Source organism: Rhinopithecus bieti, unplaced genomic scaffold (assembly GCF_001698545.2).
Source record: "Rhinopithecus bieti isolate Rb0 unplaced genomic scaffold, ASM169854v2 scaffold_37915, whole genome shotgun sequence".
NCBI classification, from domain to species: domain Eukaryota; kingdom Metazoa; phylum Chordata; class Mammalia; order Primates; family Cercopithecidae; genus Rhinopithecus; species Rhinopithecus bieti.
In genome coordinates this window covers 61,931-81,995 of record NW_016815664.1, presented here as the reverse complement: position 1 = coordinate 81,995, position 20,065 = coordinate 61,931, and the positions used below count along the sequence as shown (strand labels likewise).

Sequence of the window (20,065 nt, the reverse complement as noted above, 5' to 3'; positions counted from 1 at the left end):
AAGGCAGGAGAATGGCATGAACCCGGGAGGCGGTGCTTGCAGTGAGCCCAGATCGCGCCACTGCACCTAGCCTGGGCGACAGAGCAAGACTCTGTCTCAAAAAAAAAAGAAAGTGCATACATTTTTATAAGAAAATACTGTAGATAATGGGTGAGTTACAAGATGTATGAAAACATCAGTTGTTATTTTTGCAGGGTGAATTTGTGACAGTATCTCTGTTCTATATCCTATTACCTTAATTTCTGAGTTTAATGCTAAATTTTATAAAAAGAAAAAGAATCATCTGCAAACAGATTGTTTGATTTCCCCTCTTTCTGTTTGGATGTATTTTATTTCTTTCCCTTGCCTAAATGCTCTGGCCAGGACTTCCAATTTTATGTTGAGTAGTAGGGGTGAGAGAAGGCATTCTTGTCTTGTGCCAGTTTTCAAGAAGGAATGCTTCCAGCTTGTGTCCATTCAGTATGTTGGCTGTGGGTTTGTCATAGATAACTCATTATTTTGAACTATTTACTTTCAATGCCAAGTTTGTTAAGGGTTTTAAACATGAAGGATATTAACTTTTATTGAACTCTTTTTCTGTATCTATTGAAATAATTTTGTGGTTTTTATCTGTAGTTTGTTTATCTGATTAATCACACATATGATTTGTGTATGTTGAACAAACCTTGTATCCCAGGTATACAATCTACTTGATCATAGTGGATTAGCTTTTTAATGTGCTGCTGGATTTGGTTTGCTAGTATTTTGTTGAAGATTTTTATATCAGTGTTCATCAAGGATATTAGCCTGAAGTTTTCTTTTTTTGTTTTATCTCTGCCAGATTTTGGTATTAGAATGATGCTGTTGCCAGGAGCGGTGGCACACGCCTGTAATCCCAGCACTTTGGGAGGCTGAGGCAGGTGGATCACGAGGTCAAGAGATAGAGACCATCTTGAGCAACATGGTGAAACCCTGTCTCTACTAAAAATACAAAAAGTAGCTGGGTGTGGTGGCACACGCCTGTAATCCCAGCTACTCGGGAGGCTGAGGTGGGAGAATCGCTTGAACCTAGGAGGCAGAGGTTGCAGTGAGCCGAGATCGCGCCACTGCACTCCAGCGTGGCAACAGAATGAAACTCCTTCTCAAAAGAAAATAAATACATAAATAAAAAGAATGATGCTGTTTTTATATAATGAGTTGGGGAGGAGTCGCTTCTTAATTTTTTAAAATAGTTTTGTAAGATATAATACTGGTTTTTCTTTGTACATTTGTTAGAATTCCGCTGTGAATCTGTCTGGTCCTGGACTTTCTTTCTTTTTTTCCCAGACGGAGTCTCGCTCTGTTGCCCAGGCTGAAATGCAGTGGTGGGATTTCGGCTCACTGCAACCTCTGCCTCCCAGGTTCAAGCAGTTCTCCTTCCTCAGCCTCCTGAGTAGCCAGGACTGCAGGCCAGTGCCACCATGCCCAGCTAATTTTTGTATTTGTAGTAGAGACAGTATTTCACCATGTTGGCCAGGCTGCTCTCGAACTCCTAACCTCAGGTGATCCTGCCACCTCTGCTTCCCAAAGTGCTGGGATTACAGGCGTGAGCCAGCACACCCAGCCAGTCCTGGACTTTCTTTTGGTTGGTAGGCTGTTTACTACTATTTCAATTTTGGAGCTTGTTATTGGTCTATTCACTGATTCATTTTGTTGTTTTTGTTCAGTTATGGGAAGATGGATTTTTCCAGAAATTTATCCATTTTTTTCATTAGATTTTCTAGTTTGCATAGAGATGTTTATAGTAGACTTCAATACTTATTCATATTTTTGTGGGGTCAGTGGTAATGTCCCTTTTGTCATTTCTAATTGTGTTTATTTGGATCTTATTTTTTCACTAATCTTATTAGTGGTTTATCTTACTAACTTTTCAAAAGATTTAACTCAATAGATTTCTTATTTGTATGACTTTTCATGTCTAAATCTCCTTCAGTTCAGATCTTCTTGTCTTCTGCTAGCTTAGGAGTTGGTTTTCTCTTGTTTCTTTCATTCTTTTATTTATGATGTTAGGTCGTTATATTGACATCTTTCTAACTTTCTGATGTGAGCATCAAAAAGTGCTATAGATTTCCCTCTTACCACTGTCTTAGCCATGTTGTCAAGATTCTAGTATGTTGTATCTTTGTTCCCATCTGTTTCAAAAAATTTAATTTCTACCTTAATTTCATTATTTGTTCAAAAGTCATTCACATGCAGATTCTTTATTTTCCATGTAATTGTATAATTTCAAGTAGTTTTCTTTGTGTTGAATTATATATTTATCAAGCTGTGGCCTAAGAATATGTTTGGTATGATTTGGGGATTATTAAGTTTAGTGATAATTGTTTTATTTCTGATTGTGTGGTCAGTTTTAAAGTATTTAACACATGGTGGTGAGAAGAATGTATGCTGTGTTGATTTCAGATGGAGAGTGCTGTAGATGTCTATTAGGACTGTTTTTTTCAAGCGTTTAGTTCTGATATCTTCGTTAATTTTCTGCCTCGATGATCTGTCTAATAGTGTCTTTGGGGTGTCTTAGGAGTCAGAATCTAAGTCTCTTCATAGTTCTCTAAGAACTTTTGTGTGTGTGATGGAGTCTCTGTCACCCAGCCTAGATTATAGTGGCATGATCTCAGCTCACTGCAACCTCCGCCTCCTGAGTTCAAGAGATTCTCCTGCTGCTTCAGCCTCCTGAGCAGCTGGAATTACAGAAGTGTGCCACCATGACCGGCTAATTTTTGTATTTTTAGTAGAGACCAGGTTTCACCATGTTGGTCAGGCTGGTCTTGAATTCCTGACCTCGTGATCCACCTGCCTCAGGCTCTCAAAGTGCTGGGATTACAGGCATGAGCTGCCATGCCCAGCAGAACTCGTTTTATTCATGTGCATGCATGGATTTTTTTTTTTTTTTTTTTTTTTTTTTTTTTTTTTTTTTTTTTTTTTTTTTTGACACGGAGTCTGGCTTTGTCGCCCAGGCTGGAGTGCAGTGGCCGGATCTCAGCTCACTGCAAGCTCCGCCTCCCGAGTTTAGGCCATTCTCCTGCCGCAGCCTCCGGAGTAGCTGGGACTACAGGCGCCCGCCACCTCGCCCGGCTAGTTTTTTGTATTTTTTAGTAGAGACGGGGTTTCACCGTGTTAGCCAGGATGGTCTCGATCTCCTGACCTCGTGATCTGCCCGTCTCGGCCTCCCAAAGTGCTGGGATTACAGGCTTGAGCCACCAGGCCCGGCCACATGCATGGATTTTTAATAACACCTTTTTCTGTCTGCTTTTTTTTCAGAAACATTCTTTGAAGTGCACACAGTATGCCCAAGGCTAGATGTCTGCATCCTGTGTCTACTGAAATTCAGATGTCCAGTGTTCAAGAACATGTCCAGAGACTTGGCTGTTGTAGAAAAAAATACAAATTAAATATAAGAGGCTTTATTCTCTTACCTGAAAGTAAGGGAGGATATTTTTTCATCTCTCTTTTTTTAAAACATTTAGATTACACGTAGATAGTTTTCTCTGCTTCTTGGAAATATATGTAAATCATAGTAACAGCTATATAAACCTTTTGTTATTCTTTCTGACTCAGAATTGTCTTCATCTAGGACCTCAGAACCATTACTTTGTTTTTGCTTTGGCAAAGGTTTTTTTGTTTTGCCTTGTTTTGTTTTGTTTTTTGTTTGTTTGTTTTTTAGTCTTTTAAAGTAGACACAAATTTGTTTAAAGCTTTTTTGTTTAGACAGAGTTTCACTCTTGTCACCCAGGCTGGAATACAATGGCATGATCTCAGCTCCCTGCAACCTCCACCTCCCCGTTCAAGTGATTTTCCTGTCTCAGCCATTCAAGTAGCTGGGATTACAGGCTCCCGCCACCACCCCCGACTAATATTTTGTATTTTTAGTAGAGATGGGGTTTTTCCATGCTGGCCTGGCTTGTCCTGAACTCCTGACCTCAGGTGATCCACCCACCTTGGCCTCCCAAAGTGCTGGGATTACAAGCATAAGCCACCACATCCAGCTGTTTAAAGCTTGTTTTAAGAGCACAAAAAAGTTGAGCGCAAAGATAAGATTAAATTTAGCAACACAGAATGATAAAGAATAAAAAGGATACTGAGTAAATCTTTTTGACACAAAACTGATTATCCAAGGTAATTATCTCATATTTGCAGACTGAAATACTTACACTGCAAAGGCAAGAACAGTTCAGTTTATTCACTAAATAGTGGAGTCTGTAGGTGTACCTTGGTTTCTGTTACTTCAGAACAATTAGTATAGTTAGGTGTAGTGTTTGTGGACAACTTGCTTTCACATAAATTAAATAACATTTTGTACAATAGTATGAATAGAAGGCCACAATATTTGAATAAATCCCTTAATTAGTCATTTTAATATTGTTATTTATACTCTTGAAATATAAAGTTTTTAAACTGAATTATGGTTATAGATATTTTTAAAGTTCTACATACATTGTGACAAGTACATTAAAATTATTTTTACTTAGATATTTATAGCTAATATCCAAAGAAAATTCACTATAAAATTGTTACAGTAGATATTAGTTTGGCATGCTTATTAATTTATCCAATAGGGATAATTATAGGTAAGCGTGGTTTTAGTGTCTTTCACTAAATTCAAATGCTGCTATTACAGGACAAATAAACGTGATGGGCGATGTGACCGCCCAAAACCATAATAACTCTTCAGTTAGCTATGTTGCAAGCTCACATATGTTCCATTGTATTACAAAGTCAGATTCCAGTTTTTTATCAAAAATTGCTGGTGAAAATTGTCAGATGTATTCCAGTATAGATCCCCAATTCACTGGTTAGGAGATGGGAGAGCAGCAGACATGAAAAAGAAACCTTATAAAATTCTGCTGAGAGCATGCCTTTTTTTTTTTTTTTTCTCATAATGCTCATGTTTCTCATGCTGACATGCTGAGAGTAGCTGTGCATTTTGAGTGTTTCGAGAAAAATTAATTTTGGGGGACTATCTTCTGGCAAAGTTGATTAGTCTTACATCTAATCTGAGTTTTTCTTGAAGATGCTTTTAACTTATTTTTTCTTTCAGTATAATCTTGCTCAGATTGAGAGCTGTTTTTTTCTCCAGTGCTTTGGGTGTCTGTTTCAGAAGCCTTGTTAGTATCCCATGGTCTCTGCGAATGAGATGGGTTGTCACAGGGAGAATTCTTGGAGCTATCTCTATCTGGATTCATGCTGGAAATCTAGCAGTATTTTTTTTTTTTAATGTCACCATTATAAATAGAAACTGAGGCTGAAATACTCCTCCCATTCCCATTATTGTGAAGGTGCAGTTTTTCTGAGAGTAAATTGTGAAGGAGCCCTGCAGGCTGTTTTCCCTGCAACCCAAGCTTCACTCTCTGATGTGACACTAGAATGCTGCTGTGGCATTGGCGTTCATGTAAGATGTGAGCTAGCAGCTTTGAGCTGTGTGTTGTAGGCTGTGTCTCAGTAGAAGTTGCTAGGCGTAAAGAGAGGGCACTGACCATCAGGAGAACGCAAGTGGGGTGCTCGAGCCCAGTCCTCGGGGAGTAAAGAGCCATTGCTTTAATATGAAAATAGCCAAAACCATAGCACCCTGTTCAACAATTTCTGTAGGAGAGTGAGAGCCTATCTTATCAGCAGGGACCTGTCTTCAAGTTGCAAAATTACCTCCTGTCATGAAAATGTAAAAAGTTTATTTTGTCATTGCATAACCAATTAACATACATGGATGGCCTCCCTAATTAGCAGTGAATTTAGGATGAACCACACGTGACATCGTGTGTCAATTCTTCTACTTTTGGACTAGTTATGGTGATTCTCTCTCTGTCTTTCCAATCTTTTAAGCAGATTCTCTGTGATGCATGTCACATTCTGGTTTAATTTTGAAATAAAACAGTTTACTTTCTGTTCTATCATTGTGGAGTTTCTCTGGGACTGGAGAAAATTTTTATTTTATTATTTCCCAAACACTGTCTAGAATTAGCGTCATTTCACCACATTGACCAGGCTGGTTTTGAACTTGTGACCTCAAGTGATCCACCTGCCTCAGCCTCCCAAAGTGCTGGGATTACAGGTGTGAGCCATCACCCCAGCCATAAAAATTCACTTGTACCTGTTGCTAATCAAAGTGTGGATTTCAGACAACTAGAATCTTTGTTCCCAGGTTAAAATCCTCAAAAAGTTGGTCCAAATAAACTGTCTACTTATATTCATGTTGTGTCATCTGTTTTTCCATTTCTGTAAAATATTATTTAGAAGAGTAGCTTCTGTGAGGGGACCTCTCTTTCAATTGAACTTTACTTGCTGTAACACCCAAAAATGCAGAGTGAGGTTAATCCAACCCAGAATTTGCACATAAGTTCTGTTCTCTGCCTGAGATTTACAAGACAGGCCAAGACTTTGGATTGAAAATGTACAGAAAACTAATTGGAGGCATTTTCTGCATTGTGAAATGTCAACACAGACATCTTGAAACCTCCCTTTGACAATGTGGCTTTTTGAGCTCTTCACATCTAGTTCGGTGACCTGCTACATGTTTTACATCCTGTGAGAGGTTCCGAGAGTAAATAGAATCTGATGGCCAAATCTGTAAATGTAAACAAGCATCTTAGGAGTGAAAGATCAAGGCCAGAAAGTATCCAGAGCCATAACCACAACTATACCTACCGGTAAAATGCAAGACTTGAGTATTCTTGTCCTTCCTGTTACTCAAGAGCTAGAATCTGGACAGGTGATCCAGATTCTGGAGCTCCACCAAAGCAGTTCCATTTTTTATTTAGAATCAACCTGTCTCTTCTGCCTGGCTTATCATTGGGCAGTCAATCTGGGGTAACTGGGAACCCTCTCACAATTACCTAGCCATCTTTGAAACATTTGAGAATATCCAAAGCAGAATTTTATCAGGCTGACAAGAGTGGTTAGTTCTACTTCTTTCTCAGTGTAAAAGAAATGAGTCATTCTATGTTTGTTCCTCCCTCATACAAGAGATAATTTTTGCTGGTACTCAAATGACAGTTTCCCCAGTTTTCTTGTACTTGAGTGAAAAAGAGGTCTGGAAACCAAAACAGAGAAACTGATTGCTTTCATTTCATATTATCATTAGAAAAATAGGTAGAGCAGTTATGGGGTTCTTACCATACAGAAACTTTTAGTCTAGACTAGTGATATGGCTTGGCTATGTAACCATACAGCTCTCATCTTAAATTGTAACTCCCACAGTTTCTACATGTTGTGGTAGGAACCCAGAGGGAGGTGATTAAATTATGAAGGCAGGTCTTTCCTACACTGTTCTCATGACAATGAATGAGTTTCGCAAGATCTGATGATTTTAAAATGGGAGTTTCCCTGCACAAGTTCTCATTTTGCTTGCTGCCATCCATGTAAGATATGACTTGCTTCTCCTTGCCTTCTGCCATGATTGTGAGGCTATGTGGTATTGTTTCAGTCCTTTAAATACCTTTTCTTCCCAGTCTCTGGTGTGTTTTATCAGCAGTGTGAGAACAGGCTAATACAAGAAATTGTTACAAGTAGAGTGGGGCATTGATGAAAAGATACCTGAAAATGTGCATGTGACTTTGGAACTGGGTAACAGGCAGAGATTAGAGCAGTTTGGAGGACTCAGAGGACAGGAAAATGTGGGAAAGTGTGGAACTCCCTAGGGACTTGTTGAATGGCTTTGACTAAAATGCTGATAATGATATGGAAAATAAAATCCAGGCTGAAATGGTCTCAGAGGGACATGAGGAACTTGCTGAGAATTGGAGCAAAGATGACTTTTCACGTTTTAGCAAAGAGACTGGTGTTATTTTGCCCCTTCCCTAGAGATTTGTGAAACTTTGAACTTGAGAGAGATGATTTAGGTTATCTGGCAGAAGAAATTTCTAAGCAAGGCAGGTCTCAGTTGAGCTGTGGATGCCAGTCTGTGTTCTGCAGGATAGGTTTTGTTAAAGTTGTTAAGAATAATGCCTATTTTAAGAGATACCAAATGAAATTTAGAGGATAAGAGGGTAAAACTAATTATTATTCTTGGAAATGGTTGGTGATACAGGATAAAATAAATACAACACACCCAAATACAGGATGATAGTTTTTTTGTTATTGGGTTTTTTAGAGCATAATATAGGAGTAGATTTATTATAGCTACTCCAAATGTTAAAGAGTGATACAATGACCACAGAGTTAAAACTCTCACTGTTATAGCTGTTTATTTTACAATAATTGGTTTAGTCTACAAGTTTAAGGCAAACATACTAATGCATTTGCTTTTCTTCAGAATTCATAAAGATTACGTAAAATCTGTCCCAAAACTTATAAGAAATATTCAGTAGTTAAAATAAGTCTGATTAAGATGCTTTACTGTTACACATGAATGAGCAAAGGTGGTATATAATGCTTTTTTAAAAAAAATTTTAAAAAAATCAATAAAGGCAATCTTTATCTTTTTTGAACAATGCATTCTGAAAAGGTTAAACTTCAGAAATTATTTAAAGGTAAATAAGATTGGCATCCATAAGGAATACTATTTATAAACTAAATGCAGTTATAGAGGCTACTTTAAAGAAGAATAAAATTTGGACTTCGAGTATGGTGAGTGCACAATAATGGACCACTGTCTTGGGGAACACAGTATGGCATTACACCACACAGACTGGCATTGCCTGTATGTGGCGCTGCTCCATTTTCTCAGAAAAGAGTAGATCCATTTTGTCAGCTGTTTTTTATTTGTTCCCAGGAAGCATAAATGCTTAACATCATTAAGTAAACAAAATAAAATTTGAAGGAAGGCTGCCCTTTTCAACAGGAAGGCAGAGTGTGGCTTATGTGTCTCTATTTAGCACTGCCAATCAGTTTGGCAGCAACTGTAGTTACCTTTTGCATGCTTCAGTTCTAACCCTGCCATTTCCAGTAATTTTTTTCTGAACGCAGCTGTGCTTCTTGTCTTAAAATCTATAAGTTCTTGTTTTGCAGACTGAGATTTTTTTTTTTTTCAAATTTCTGACTACATAATTGTTGGGAAGTTTTAGCCAGCAGAACATCTTTATTTTTTGCTCTTGCTTTATCCAGTGCTTTATTAGCATTTTCATAATCCGCTAGTGACCTAGACCTTCAATATGGGAGATCCTTAGCAGCTTGAGTTTCTCTTAGTAATATTTTAAGGGTCAGAAATTTCGAGGGCCTCATCTGCAGACACTCACGCTTCTATTTTCTTGTTTCATCAAACATTTCTGAAACTTTGAGAAAAAACTTTCATATATCTGTAGAATCCTGTGTTCCTAAAACATATAATAAAGAACCAATTGTATTGTAATCATCTGCAGCACTTTTGTGGGATTTTGTCATTCTATCAGAGTTAGCAGATACATCCTTAACTCGGTTATGATATTCTAAAAGAAATGTTTGTTCATGCTCAAAGAAATTATCTACATCCTTTACTCTTGAAACAATTACTCCATCTGCTGATTTAACCATGTTTTAAAGAAATCTTCAATCTTCAAGTTTCTCTTTTATTTTCCTTGCACACTCAAATCTTGATTATATTCCAAGAAGACATGGAAATTTAAATATTTTCTCAAAATAGGATGTGCTATCACATGACATAAGAACACTTCATGCATCGCAACTCTCTTCTTGAATATTCCCAAATATTCAGCTTCCAGTTCCTGTTTCATCTTTGTGAATTCTTCCTTTGTCATTGACCCTTCTCCTTCTCCAAGCTTCTGTACTTTTCCCTTGAAGCATCAAAATCAATCCTTGGTGGTGCTGGTTGGAATGATGTAACCTGCATAGTCTTCATTTTAACAAAGGAATCATGAAGCCAGATAAATTGCTTGTGTTGCTGAACAACAGTAAACTCATTTTGTTTAAAATTTGGCAATAAACTCTTTGTGTGAACAGTGAATTTTACTTTATCCCACTCACTAAGAGCATCAGAGATGTCCACCTGCAGAGGAGGATCACTTTGAAGATCTACATTTATTGCTTTAAGTCCACAGTTCTCTTCCCGAGAGGAAGTCAGGGCCATCATCCAGGTCTTCCTTCATGGCTGCTCCCCAGGGTGATAGTTTGTGTAACAAACAGAGATATTGTCAGATTGCGTACATCCATATAGAATAGGACATGATAGTATGCACAGCATATGCACATAAACTGCCAAAATACGATGTGAAGGTTGGCCTAACCAATTACACTGTAGCGTATTGTACTGGCCTGCTGCGGGCCTGCAGACTCCTCAGTAGGTGAAGATCTGTGACCTATGGCATGGACAGGATCTGTGAAGACCAAGTAGAGATGACTGGCAATGAATACCATGTGGAAAGCACTGATGGTCAGCCAAGTGCCTTTACCTGCTATTTGGTTGTAGGCCTTCCCAGAACTACCACTGGCACTAAAGTTTTTGTTCCTGAAGAGAGCAGTAGATGGAGGTTTATCCCTCACAGTACCAAATAATTCCCTGGTTATGATTCTGAAAGCAAGAAATTTAATGCAGTAGTACACCAGAAGCACATCATAGGCCAGAATATTGCAGATTACATGCACTACTTAATGAAGGAAGATGAAGATGCTTACAGGAAACAGTTGTCTCAATACATAAACAAAAGCATAACTCCAGACATGAAGGAGATGTATAAGAAAGCTCATGCTGCTATGTGAGAGAATTTAAAAAGTTAAAAAGAAGTGGAACTATCCCAAAATGTCCCTTGCCCAGAAGAAAGGCCGAGTAACTCAAAAGAAGGCAAGCTTCCTCAGAGCTCAGGAGTGGGCTTCTGAGAACTAAACCGAACAATTTTCAATGAGGCTTTTTCAGATGAAGAAAACAAACTTATTGACAGCAAAATTTAAAAAGAAAAATTAAATTTATAAGCAGCAAAACATTCAAGAGATTACTTGGGTTCTGTTAAAGGCATTCAGTTTTAAAATGGAAACAGAGCATAAAAGTTTGGAAAATTTGCAGCCTGACAATGCAATAGAATAGAAAAGCTCATTTTTTGGAGGAGAAATTTAAGCTAGCTGTGGGAAAAATGTCTTCAGGTCATGACAGACAGAGTTCTTCTCCACAGCCCCTTCCATCACAGGCCCAGAGGCCTAAATGAAAAAGATGGCTTTATGGGTCAGGTCCAGGGCTTCCCTACTCTGTGAAGCCTAGGGACTTGGTACCCTGTATTCCAGCCACTTCAGTCATGGCTAAAAGGGGCCAAGGTAGAGCTCAGGCTGTTGCTTCAGAGGATGGAAGCCCCAAGCCTTGGCATCTTCCATATGGTATTGAGCCTGTGGGTTCGTGGAAGTCAAGAATTGAGGTTTGGCACCCTCCACCTAGATTTCAGAGATATACAGAAACCCCTGGATGTCCAAGCAGAAGGTTGCTGCAGGGGTGAAGTCCTCATGAGAACTATCTGCTAGGGTTGTACAGAAAAAATGTGGTGTTGGAGCCCCCACACAGAGTCCTTACTGGGGCACTGCCTAGTGGAGCTATGAGAAGAGGGCCATTGTCCTCCAGATTTCAAAATGGTAGATCCACTGACAGCTTGCTTCATGTGCCCAGAGAAGCCACAGACAACACCAGCCCATGAAAGCAGCCAGGAGAGAGTCTGTACCCTGCAGAACCACAGGGGTGAAGCTGCTCAAGATGATGGGAACCTAACTTTTGCATCATCATGACCGAATGCGAGACATGGAGTCAAAGGAGATCATTTTGGAGCCTTAAGATTTGACTGCCTTGCTTGATTTTGGACTTGCATGGGGCCAGTAGCCACTTTGTTTTGGCCAATTTCTCCCCTATGGAATGACTGTATTTACCCAATGCTTGTACCCCCATTTTATCAGGGAAGTGACTAACTTGCTTTTAATTTTACCAGCTCATAGGCAGAAGGGACTTACCTTGTTTCAGATAAGATGTTGAACTGTGGACTGAGTTGATGCTGAAATGAGTTAAGACTTTGGGGGACTGTTGGGAAGGTATGATTGGTTTTGCAATGTAAAGACATTAGATTTGGGAGGGGCCGGGGTGGAATGATATGGTTTGGCTGTGTCCCCACCCAAATCTCATCTTGAATTGTAATTCTCACAAGCCATGGTAAAAACACAGTGGGAGATGTTTCAATTATGGGAGTGGGTCTTCCCTGCATTGTTCTTGTGATTGTGAATGGATTTCAGAATATATGATGGTTGTAAAAATGGGAGTTTTCCTGCACAAGCTCTCTCTTTGCCTGCCACTATCCATGTAAAATGTGACTTGCTCTTCCTTGTCTTTTGCCATGATTGTGAGGCCTCCCCAGCCACATAGAACTGTAAGTTCATTAAATCTCTTTCTCTTCCCAGTCTCCAGTATGTCTTTATCAGCAGCGTGAGAACAGACTAATAAAACTAGCAACTGAATAAAAGGTTGAATTATGCATCATACGGTAGGTAAAATAAATGTGTGCAAAAAAAACTTAGGCTTTATTTTGGCCACGTTCTTTATATTGTTGTGACTTTCGGTGTTTTTACCTGAAAGAATATGAACAGAAGGGTTGTTATTATTATTTGTATTTCTTTTACCTTGCTAAAAATACATATTCATATTTTAATAAAATTATCTTAGGAAATCTTAAATGATTTGTTTAAATGTCTTATTAGTATATGTTATAAAATTGACAGGGAAGTGGCTATAAAAGGTTTAAATTACACAAACTCTGACATACAAATTTCTCTTAGGTAAGCTTAGGAGAAACAAAACTGGAAATACCCCCATTGGCATAGAGAACCAAATTCTTGCTAGGNGGAGATTTGTTGTCCTTATTTATACCAAAAGTATTTGCGTTGTCACAAGAGTGCTGAGTGTAAGGAACTCGGAGCTGTGCCTGGTTGCTCTAACTAATGGTAATAATGACCCCAGATGGAGAAACATCAGCATTGATAGGAAACTTGTTTATAACACCCATTCATGTACCCTTTCAAAACCTGCAGAATCACATTTCATAGAGTAGGGCCAAAATTACCAAGTGATTTATAAGCTTGTTAAAGCTGGAGAGGCGATGCTTAAATTGTTATAAGCCCAGGCTTCTAATTAGAATCATGTGACTCTCTAAGTTGAGTCCAGAATCCAGAATCAAGTATGAGGGTTCAAGATACTTTTATGATAGTTAAGTCTCACCTTTGCACTAACAGGTGGTCCCAGAACCTGTTCTGTTTGGGTTTCTTAGGAACCGGGCAGTGTGGCCCACATTTTTATTACTGTAGCAGAAATTGCTGGTGTCTGTGGCAGGGGAGGACACCTGAGGACAGGAAAGGAGAAACTTATATTTTTACATCTGTGGAGCAGCTTGTTGTTCCTGAATATCTACTATTATAAAGGACAGAAATGGGTAGAATTTTTCTGTATTGGTCCTTCTGCCTATGAGTGTGGTGGTAGCAGGTAAAGATGTGGTGCTTACATCTTTCAAGGCATGTTCTCCAGATGCAGATGTAATTTTTTTTCAAAAATCTCATGTGAAAAGAAATTCCAGAGAAAGAGGAGAAGATAAAAAATGTTTTTTTTTTTGTCAGCTAAACATGCTTCGGAGTAAGTGTTGTGTCCATTCTGTCTGCTAGAATGCCATGCCTTTAGTACTTGCAAAACTAATTCTCCACTTGTGTTTTTTCTCTTAAATGAATTTGTTATAACTATGTTTGAAAATTCTTATAATAGTCAAGGATCTCTGAAAAATATATCTTTCCTATGTACCAGAGCCTTCTCTACATTCTGTACTTCATGGATTCTTATATGCCATGCAGTATTCGCACCATGAATTTATAATCTGTAATATTAAAATGTTCCCTTTGTGGTTTTGAACGTGGGACGGTGTGGATGCTCAAGATTCCTATTGGGGAAAAGCTGGGGTTCTTCATAAAATAAAGACCATGTAATATTGAGGTTCTGTCTGTGTTCTCCATCAGCCCTATGTAGAAAAGGATTAAGAAAATGCTTATTTAAACAGGATGGCATTTATTACCCAGTAAGTTCTGAAAAAAATTATTAGGAGATACTTGTTCTCCAGGGTGCTAAAGAAAGACTATTTAAAATAACTATTAACTATTAACAATTATAGAACATGGGAGATATCTGTATTTTGAACTTTGCATAAAACTGATGTTTCTTTATAGTTAAATTCAGGCTGTAATTTACTTTTGGAGGGCCACTATTACCACAGTGATGCTGTGTCCTGTGTGCATCAGCACATCATAAAAATTGTCTTAGTCCAGTTGATATTAATAACTCACTTGATTAATGAAGCTCTCTGACAGATTTCTTCAATATGGAGCTCATTATTTCTCTCTTCATTAGTAAGTTTCTTTATGCAGCTGATGTGATGTACCATCGCATTTAATCTGGCAGCTGCCCTTCTTTCTCATGTTTCCTTTGCCTTTATCTGCCTTAGAAAATGAAAGCTCTAATGTTTGTTGCAGGCCAGAAAAACTGGAGAAAAAGACCACAGACTCTTCCAATTACTCCATATTTGACAAAATAGTCTTCTTAGGCCATAAATATTGGCATCACTGGTGATCTTGTTTTTTGTTTGTTTGTTTTTCAGACAGAGTTTCGCTCTTGTTGCCCAGGCTGTAGTACAAGGGCACAATCTTAGCTCACCACAACCTCTGCTTCCCACATTCAAGTGATTTGCCTGCCTCAGCCTTTCTGAATACCTGGAATTACAGGCATGCTCCACCATGCCTGGCTAATTTTGTGTTTTTAGTAGAGACGGGGTTTCTCCATGTTGGCCAGGCTGGTCCTGAACTCCCGACCTCAGGTGATCCACCTGCCTCAGCCTCACAAAGTGCTAGGATTACAGGCATGAGCCACCGCACCAAGATCCAGAAACTCAGGCTTTATTCCAGACCTTCTGTCACAGACTGCATTAACAAGATCTTCAGTTTATTGTACACATTAAAATTTGTGCAGTACCTTCTAACTCAGTATGACTTTTCCATCTGAAAAGTTTGCACAACTCTTTCTGTATGATGTAAATACAGCACGCAAAAATGTACATGTTACTGTTCATGTCCTACTTCATCATCTGGAAAAGTATATGCACACTGATATTTTGGACCTTATGCCACTCTCTTTTCTCAGAGTTAGAGTATACGTGAGAGAATATTTCTGTGTTGAAAGTTATTAGATAATTTCAGTCACTCCTATAAGTAAGACCCAGTTATCTTTACTCTTATTTCACCTTGAGTCAAATGTAAAATTCTGCCCATGGCCACTTGGTAAATATGTGTGTTTGTGTTTTTCAGGAAGCGTTGACATTTAGAGATGTGGCCATAGAATTTTCTCTGGAGGAGTGGCAATGTCTGGACATTGAACAGCGGAATTTATATAGACATGTGATGTTAGATAACTACAGAAACCTGGTCTTCCTGGGTGAGGATAACCTTCATACATAATTCCTGATATACCCTATAGGTTTCATTTATTTTTGTAAAAATGTTATGCTTTCAGATCATGGGTTTTTTGTTTGTTTGTTTGTTTGTTTGTTTGTCTTCAGGATTTGTCCATGTAGAAAAGAATTTCAAAATGTTTTATTTTGACGTTTATTTTCCACTTTTCTGAGCTGTTTTGTTTCCTTCACTCTAGATTAGGGTTAGTTTTAGAAATTTAGTTGCAACTTATTATTGCCCACATCTTAAAATTTCATTACCACCACCAATTTTTGAATTAGTACAAGGTAGTTAAATTAAGAACCTATAAAATTAAAATATTTTTAAATATTTAGAAATTTTTCTTTGTTTTTTTTATTTTCTTTATTTTTTTGGAGACAGAGTCTCACTGTGTCACCCAGGCTGGAGTGCAATGGCACAGTCTCGGCTGACTACAACCTCCGCCTCCTGGGTTCAAGTGATTCTCCTGCCTCGGCCTCTTGAGTAGCTGGGACTACAGGCATGTGCCACTGCACTTGGCTAATTTTTTTGTATTTTTAGTAGAGACAGAGTTTCACTATGTTGGACAGGCTGGTCTCGAACTCCTGACCTCGCTGTGATCCTCCTGCCTCAGCCTCCCAAAGTGCTGGGATTAAAAGCATGAGCCACTGTTCCCAATATATTCAGAAATTTGTTATAAATTATTATTTTGGTGTTAATTTACTAGAATATTCCATTACATTCTCTTTACTGAGAGCATTACTAAGTTGGTAATTGGAGAATATGAGCAAAATTCATGTTATTTTTCACAAAACAGATATTGCTGTCTCAAAGCCAGACCTGATCACCTGTCTGGAGCAAGAAAAAGAGCCTTGGAATGTGAGGATGCATGATATGGTAGCCAAACCCCCAGGTAGGTGAGAGTAAATACAATAGACAAGACTGATAAGAGATCTATAGTTAAAAAAAAAAAAGCCAGTTTTTAAAGTAATTTGGGAAGCTGTTTTACAAAGGAAATTGTGTCTGTTTCTTTTTATTTATTTTGCTTTTTTTAAATTTTTTTTCCTCTCACATAGAAGCATCTTTTGTTTTATCTTCATTAAATCTCTAAAAATTCTTTCCCTTTTGTAATATTACTTTAGGTTTACAGTGAGAGCCAAAGTCCTTTTCGTGGCATATAATAGACTGTACAATCTGACTGCTTTTCCATTGTTTCTGGAAGCACACAGATATTTGCATAATTTTGAGAAACTTTATGTCAAACTATTTTTATTTTATTTATTTTTTTTTGAGATGGAGTCTCACACTATCGCCAGGGCTAGAGCGCAGTGGTGCAATCTTGCCTCACAGCAACCTGTGCCTCCCAGATTCATGTGATTCTCCTGCCTCAGCCTCCTGAGTAGCTGGGATTACAGGCATGCACCACCACACNTCATGCCATTCTCCTGCCTCAGCCTCCTGAGTAGCTGGGACTACAGGCACCTGCCACCTCGCCTGGCTAGTTTTTTGCATTTTTTAGTAGAGACGGGGTTTCACCATGTTAGCCAGGATGGTCTCGATCTCCTGACCTCGTGATCCACCCGTCTTGGCCTCCCAAAGTGCTGGGATTACAGGCTTGAGCCACCATGCCTGGCCCTTTTTTTTCTTTCAAGATTGCTTTGGCTATTCAAAGTTTATTGTAGTTTTATGTAAATTTTAAAACCATATTTTCTATTACCTTAAATAACTGGAATTCTGATGGGAGTTTATTGAATCTAGAGACACCTTAGATAACAAAGCACTTTAGCCTGGGCACGGTGGCTCACACCTGTAATCCCAACACTTTGGGAGGACAAGGTGGGCAGATCATGAGGTCAGGAGTTCGAGCCCAGCCTGGCCAACATAGTGAAACCCTGTCTCTACTAAAACTACAAAAAATTAGCCAGACGTCATGGCAGGCGCTTCTAATCCCAGCTACTTAGGAGGATGAGAGAGGAGAATTGCTTGAATCCAGGAAATGGAGGTGGCAGTGAGCCGAGACTGTGCCACTGCACTTGATCCTGGGCAAGAGAGCAAGACTCTGTCAAAGAAATAAAAATAAAAAATAAGGCACTTTAGCAATATTTATTCTTTCAATTAATAGACAAAATATTTTTAAATTTACTTGCGTCTTCTCTAATTTTTTTAATTGATGTATCTTTCATTTAAAGTATTTTTTAGTTGCTTGATTAAATTTGTTCTTAGAAATTTATTTTAGTGCTAGTGTAAATAAGATTGCTTTCTTTCTGTATTTTATCAGATAGTTTAAGTGTATGAAACCATAATGTATAATTGCATGTTAATTTTCTATTTGCTAATTTATTGAGTGTAATTATTACTTTAATCAGGTTTGAATGTACTGTTTATGGTTTTTTATATATAAAGTCAAATGCTCTATAAACAGCAACTTCTTACTTGTCTTCAATTTCAGTGACTTTAAAACTTTATTTTGACTAATTTTTCTGCCACATACCTTCAGTGCTATGTTTAAGTATTGAGAGTGGGCACAATATAGTTTTGAATTGTTCTCTGTGAATTTTAAGAAGCAAACACCTCTTCAAGTTTTTATAAACTGGCTTCAAGATGTAAAGATATTATTTTGTTGTGTGCCCAGGGTGATAGAATGCCCTCTGAGCTTGTAGTGGAGAGGGGTTGTAACTTGGTCACAAGGCTGCTGGGTCTTCACTAGGGTTCAACTTTATTTGACTTGTTACAAGGGGCTTGGGTAGTTGTAATTCCCATTATATTTTTGGCAGAGTGAATATCCTTTAGGACTTTGTTCTGTAGGGTAGATAGTAGGGCAGATTTCTGCAGTTGGTTATATATCTATGGTGGACTTTATATCAAAATGTAGATGAAAATGGCTTTCACTGGGTACCAGAAAGGATTTCCCCAAGTCTCTGTGTGGATTTCCATGTAGGTAGAACTGACCATGAACTGTGGCTCAAAGAGCTGGAACTGAGTCATGGAAGTGCTTCCGAGAAGACAGTAAGGACCAAGGTCTGCAGTCTTGTCTGTCTGGCTATAAATGAGTGTCTTTCTCCAGGCCTCTGAAAAGGCAGGACCTCTTCCAGACCTTGGTTGGGAAGAGTTTTGGATGGTTTCCTGAGTAGCTAGAATTACAGGTACCTGCCACCACACCCAGCTTGTGATTTTAGTAGAGACAGGGTTTCATCATGTGGCCCACGCTGGTCTTGAACTCCAGGGCTCAAGCGACCTGCCTCAGCCTCCCAAAATGCTGGGATTATGGGTATGAGCCACCGTGCCCAGCAATTTTTTTAATTCTGTAGCTTTGTGATGTGTGTTTAAATCAGAAACGATAAAGCCTCCGACATTGTTCCCTTTTTTTTTGAAGATTGTTAAGTACTTTATTGTCTGTTGAGATTCTATATACTCGAGGGGTTGCTGTTCAAAAATACAATGAGAAATTTGGAAAACATTGCATTAAATCTGTAGATTACATTGAGCAGGATGGACATATTTACAATATTAACTATTTCAGCCTTTCCACAAGAGCACGCTCAAGAGTGTGTTGTTTAATTTTTATATATATTTGTGAATTTTTTCATTTTTTTCCTCTTATTATTTATAGTCTCATTCCATTTTGGTCATATAAAGTAATTTATAAAATTTTAGTTTAAAAATGTGGTAAATTTTTTTTTTGGCCTAGGAAGTTGTCTATCAAGGAAAGTGTTCTATGAGCTATTGATAAAAGTGTGTATCCTAAGGTTGTTGAGGGGTGCCCTCTATACCTTTGTTAGGAATAATTGTTTTATACTGCCTTCAAGTTGTCTGTTTTCTTACTAATATTCTGTCTTGTTTTATTTTTATTACAGAAAGTGCAATATAAAATATACTGTAATTATATTGCTCTCTATATGTTTCTTTTATTCTGTCAATATTTGCTTCATATGTTTGGAGCCCTAATGTGAGATATATGTACACACACACCCACACACACACACAGAAACACACATTTATATACAAATGTGTCATAGATTTCCAGTAAATAAATTTATAATTTTTTTAAGGTCTTATTTTGTGTCTTTAGAGTTTTGACTTCAAGTCCATTTTATGAAATATGACAGTTTTTGACTTAAGATGTAGCTTGCGTAATATTATTTTGGCCTCTTCTGCTCTCATTTGATTAATATTTGCATGAAACCTCTACTTCCATTTTGCCACTTTCAGTCTCTTTTTATCATTAGATCTCAACCGACTCTTGTAGAAAGGCAAGTTGGATCTTGGTTTTTAAAATGTTTAATAAATCTATTTATTGAAAGTATGAGTATGTCTCTTGGCTGGGAGCGGTGGCTCACATCTATAATCCCAGCACTTTGGGAGGCCGAGGCAGGCGGATCACAAGGTCAGGAGATCAAGACCATCCTGGCTAACACGGAGAAACCCTGTCTTTACTAAAAATAGAAAAACAAAAAATTAGCCAGGTGTGGTGGTGGGCGCCTGTAGTCCCAGCTACTCAGGAGGCTGAGGCGGGAGAATGGCATGAACCCGGAAGGCGGAGCTTGCAGCCAGCCAGAATCATGCCACTGCACTCAGGAGTCTGAGGCAGGAGAATGGTGTGAACTCCGGAAGGCAGAGTTTGCAGTAAGCTGAAATAGTGCCACAGCACTCCAGCCTGGGTGACAGAGCAAGACTCCGTCTCAAAAAAGACATATATATATATATA

General features: G+C 38.4%; 1 protein-coding gene and 2 pseudogenes across 1 annotated transcript in view; 2 read left to right on the top strand and 1 right to left on the bottom strand.

Annotated features, from left to right (window-relative positions):
- The first annotated feature begins 6,661 nt into the window (after positions 1-6,661).
- On the top strand, positions 6,662-10,762 carry LOC108516191 (60S ribosomal protein L5-like; annotated as a pseudogene).
- LOC108516193 (sorting nexin-6 pseudogene) lies at positions 8,805-10,031 on the bottom strand (annotated as a pseudogene).
- Positions 10,763-15,330: 4,568 nt separating the features above from the next.
- Positions 15,331-20,065, top strand: part of LOC108516192 (putative zinc finger protein 730) — an 8,619-nt gene continuing 3,884 nt past the window's right edge. The window contains exons 1-2 of the mRNA XM_017853529.1: positions 15,331-15,364; positions 16,178-16,273. Of these exons, the coding sequence (XP_017709018.1) occupies positions 15,331-15,364; positions 16,178-16,273 (130 nt within the window). The remainder of the gene's footprint in view (positions 15,365-16,177; positions 16,274-20,065) is intronic.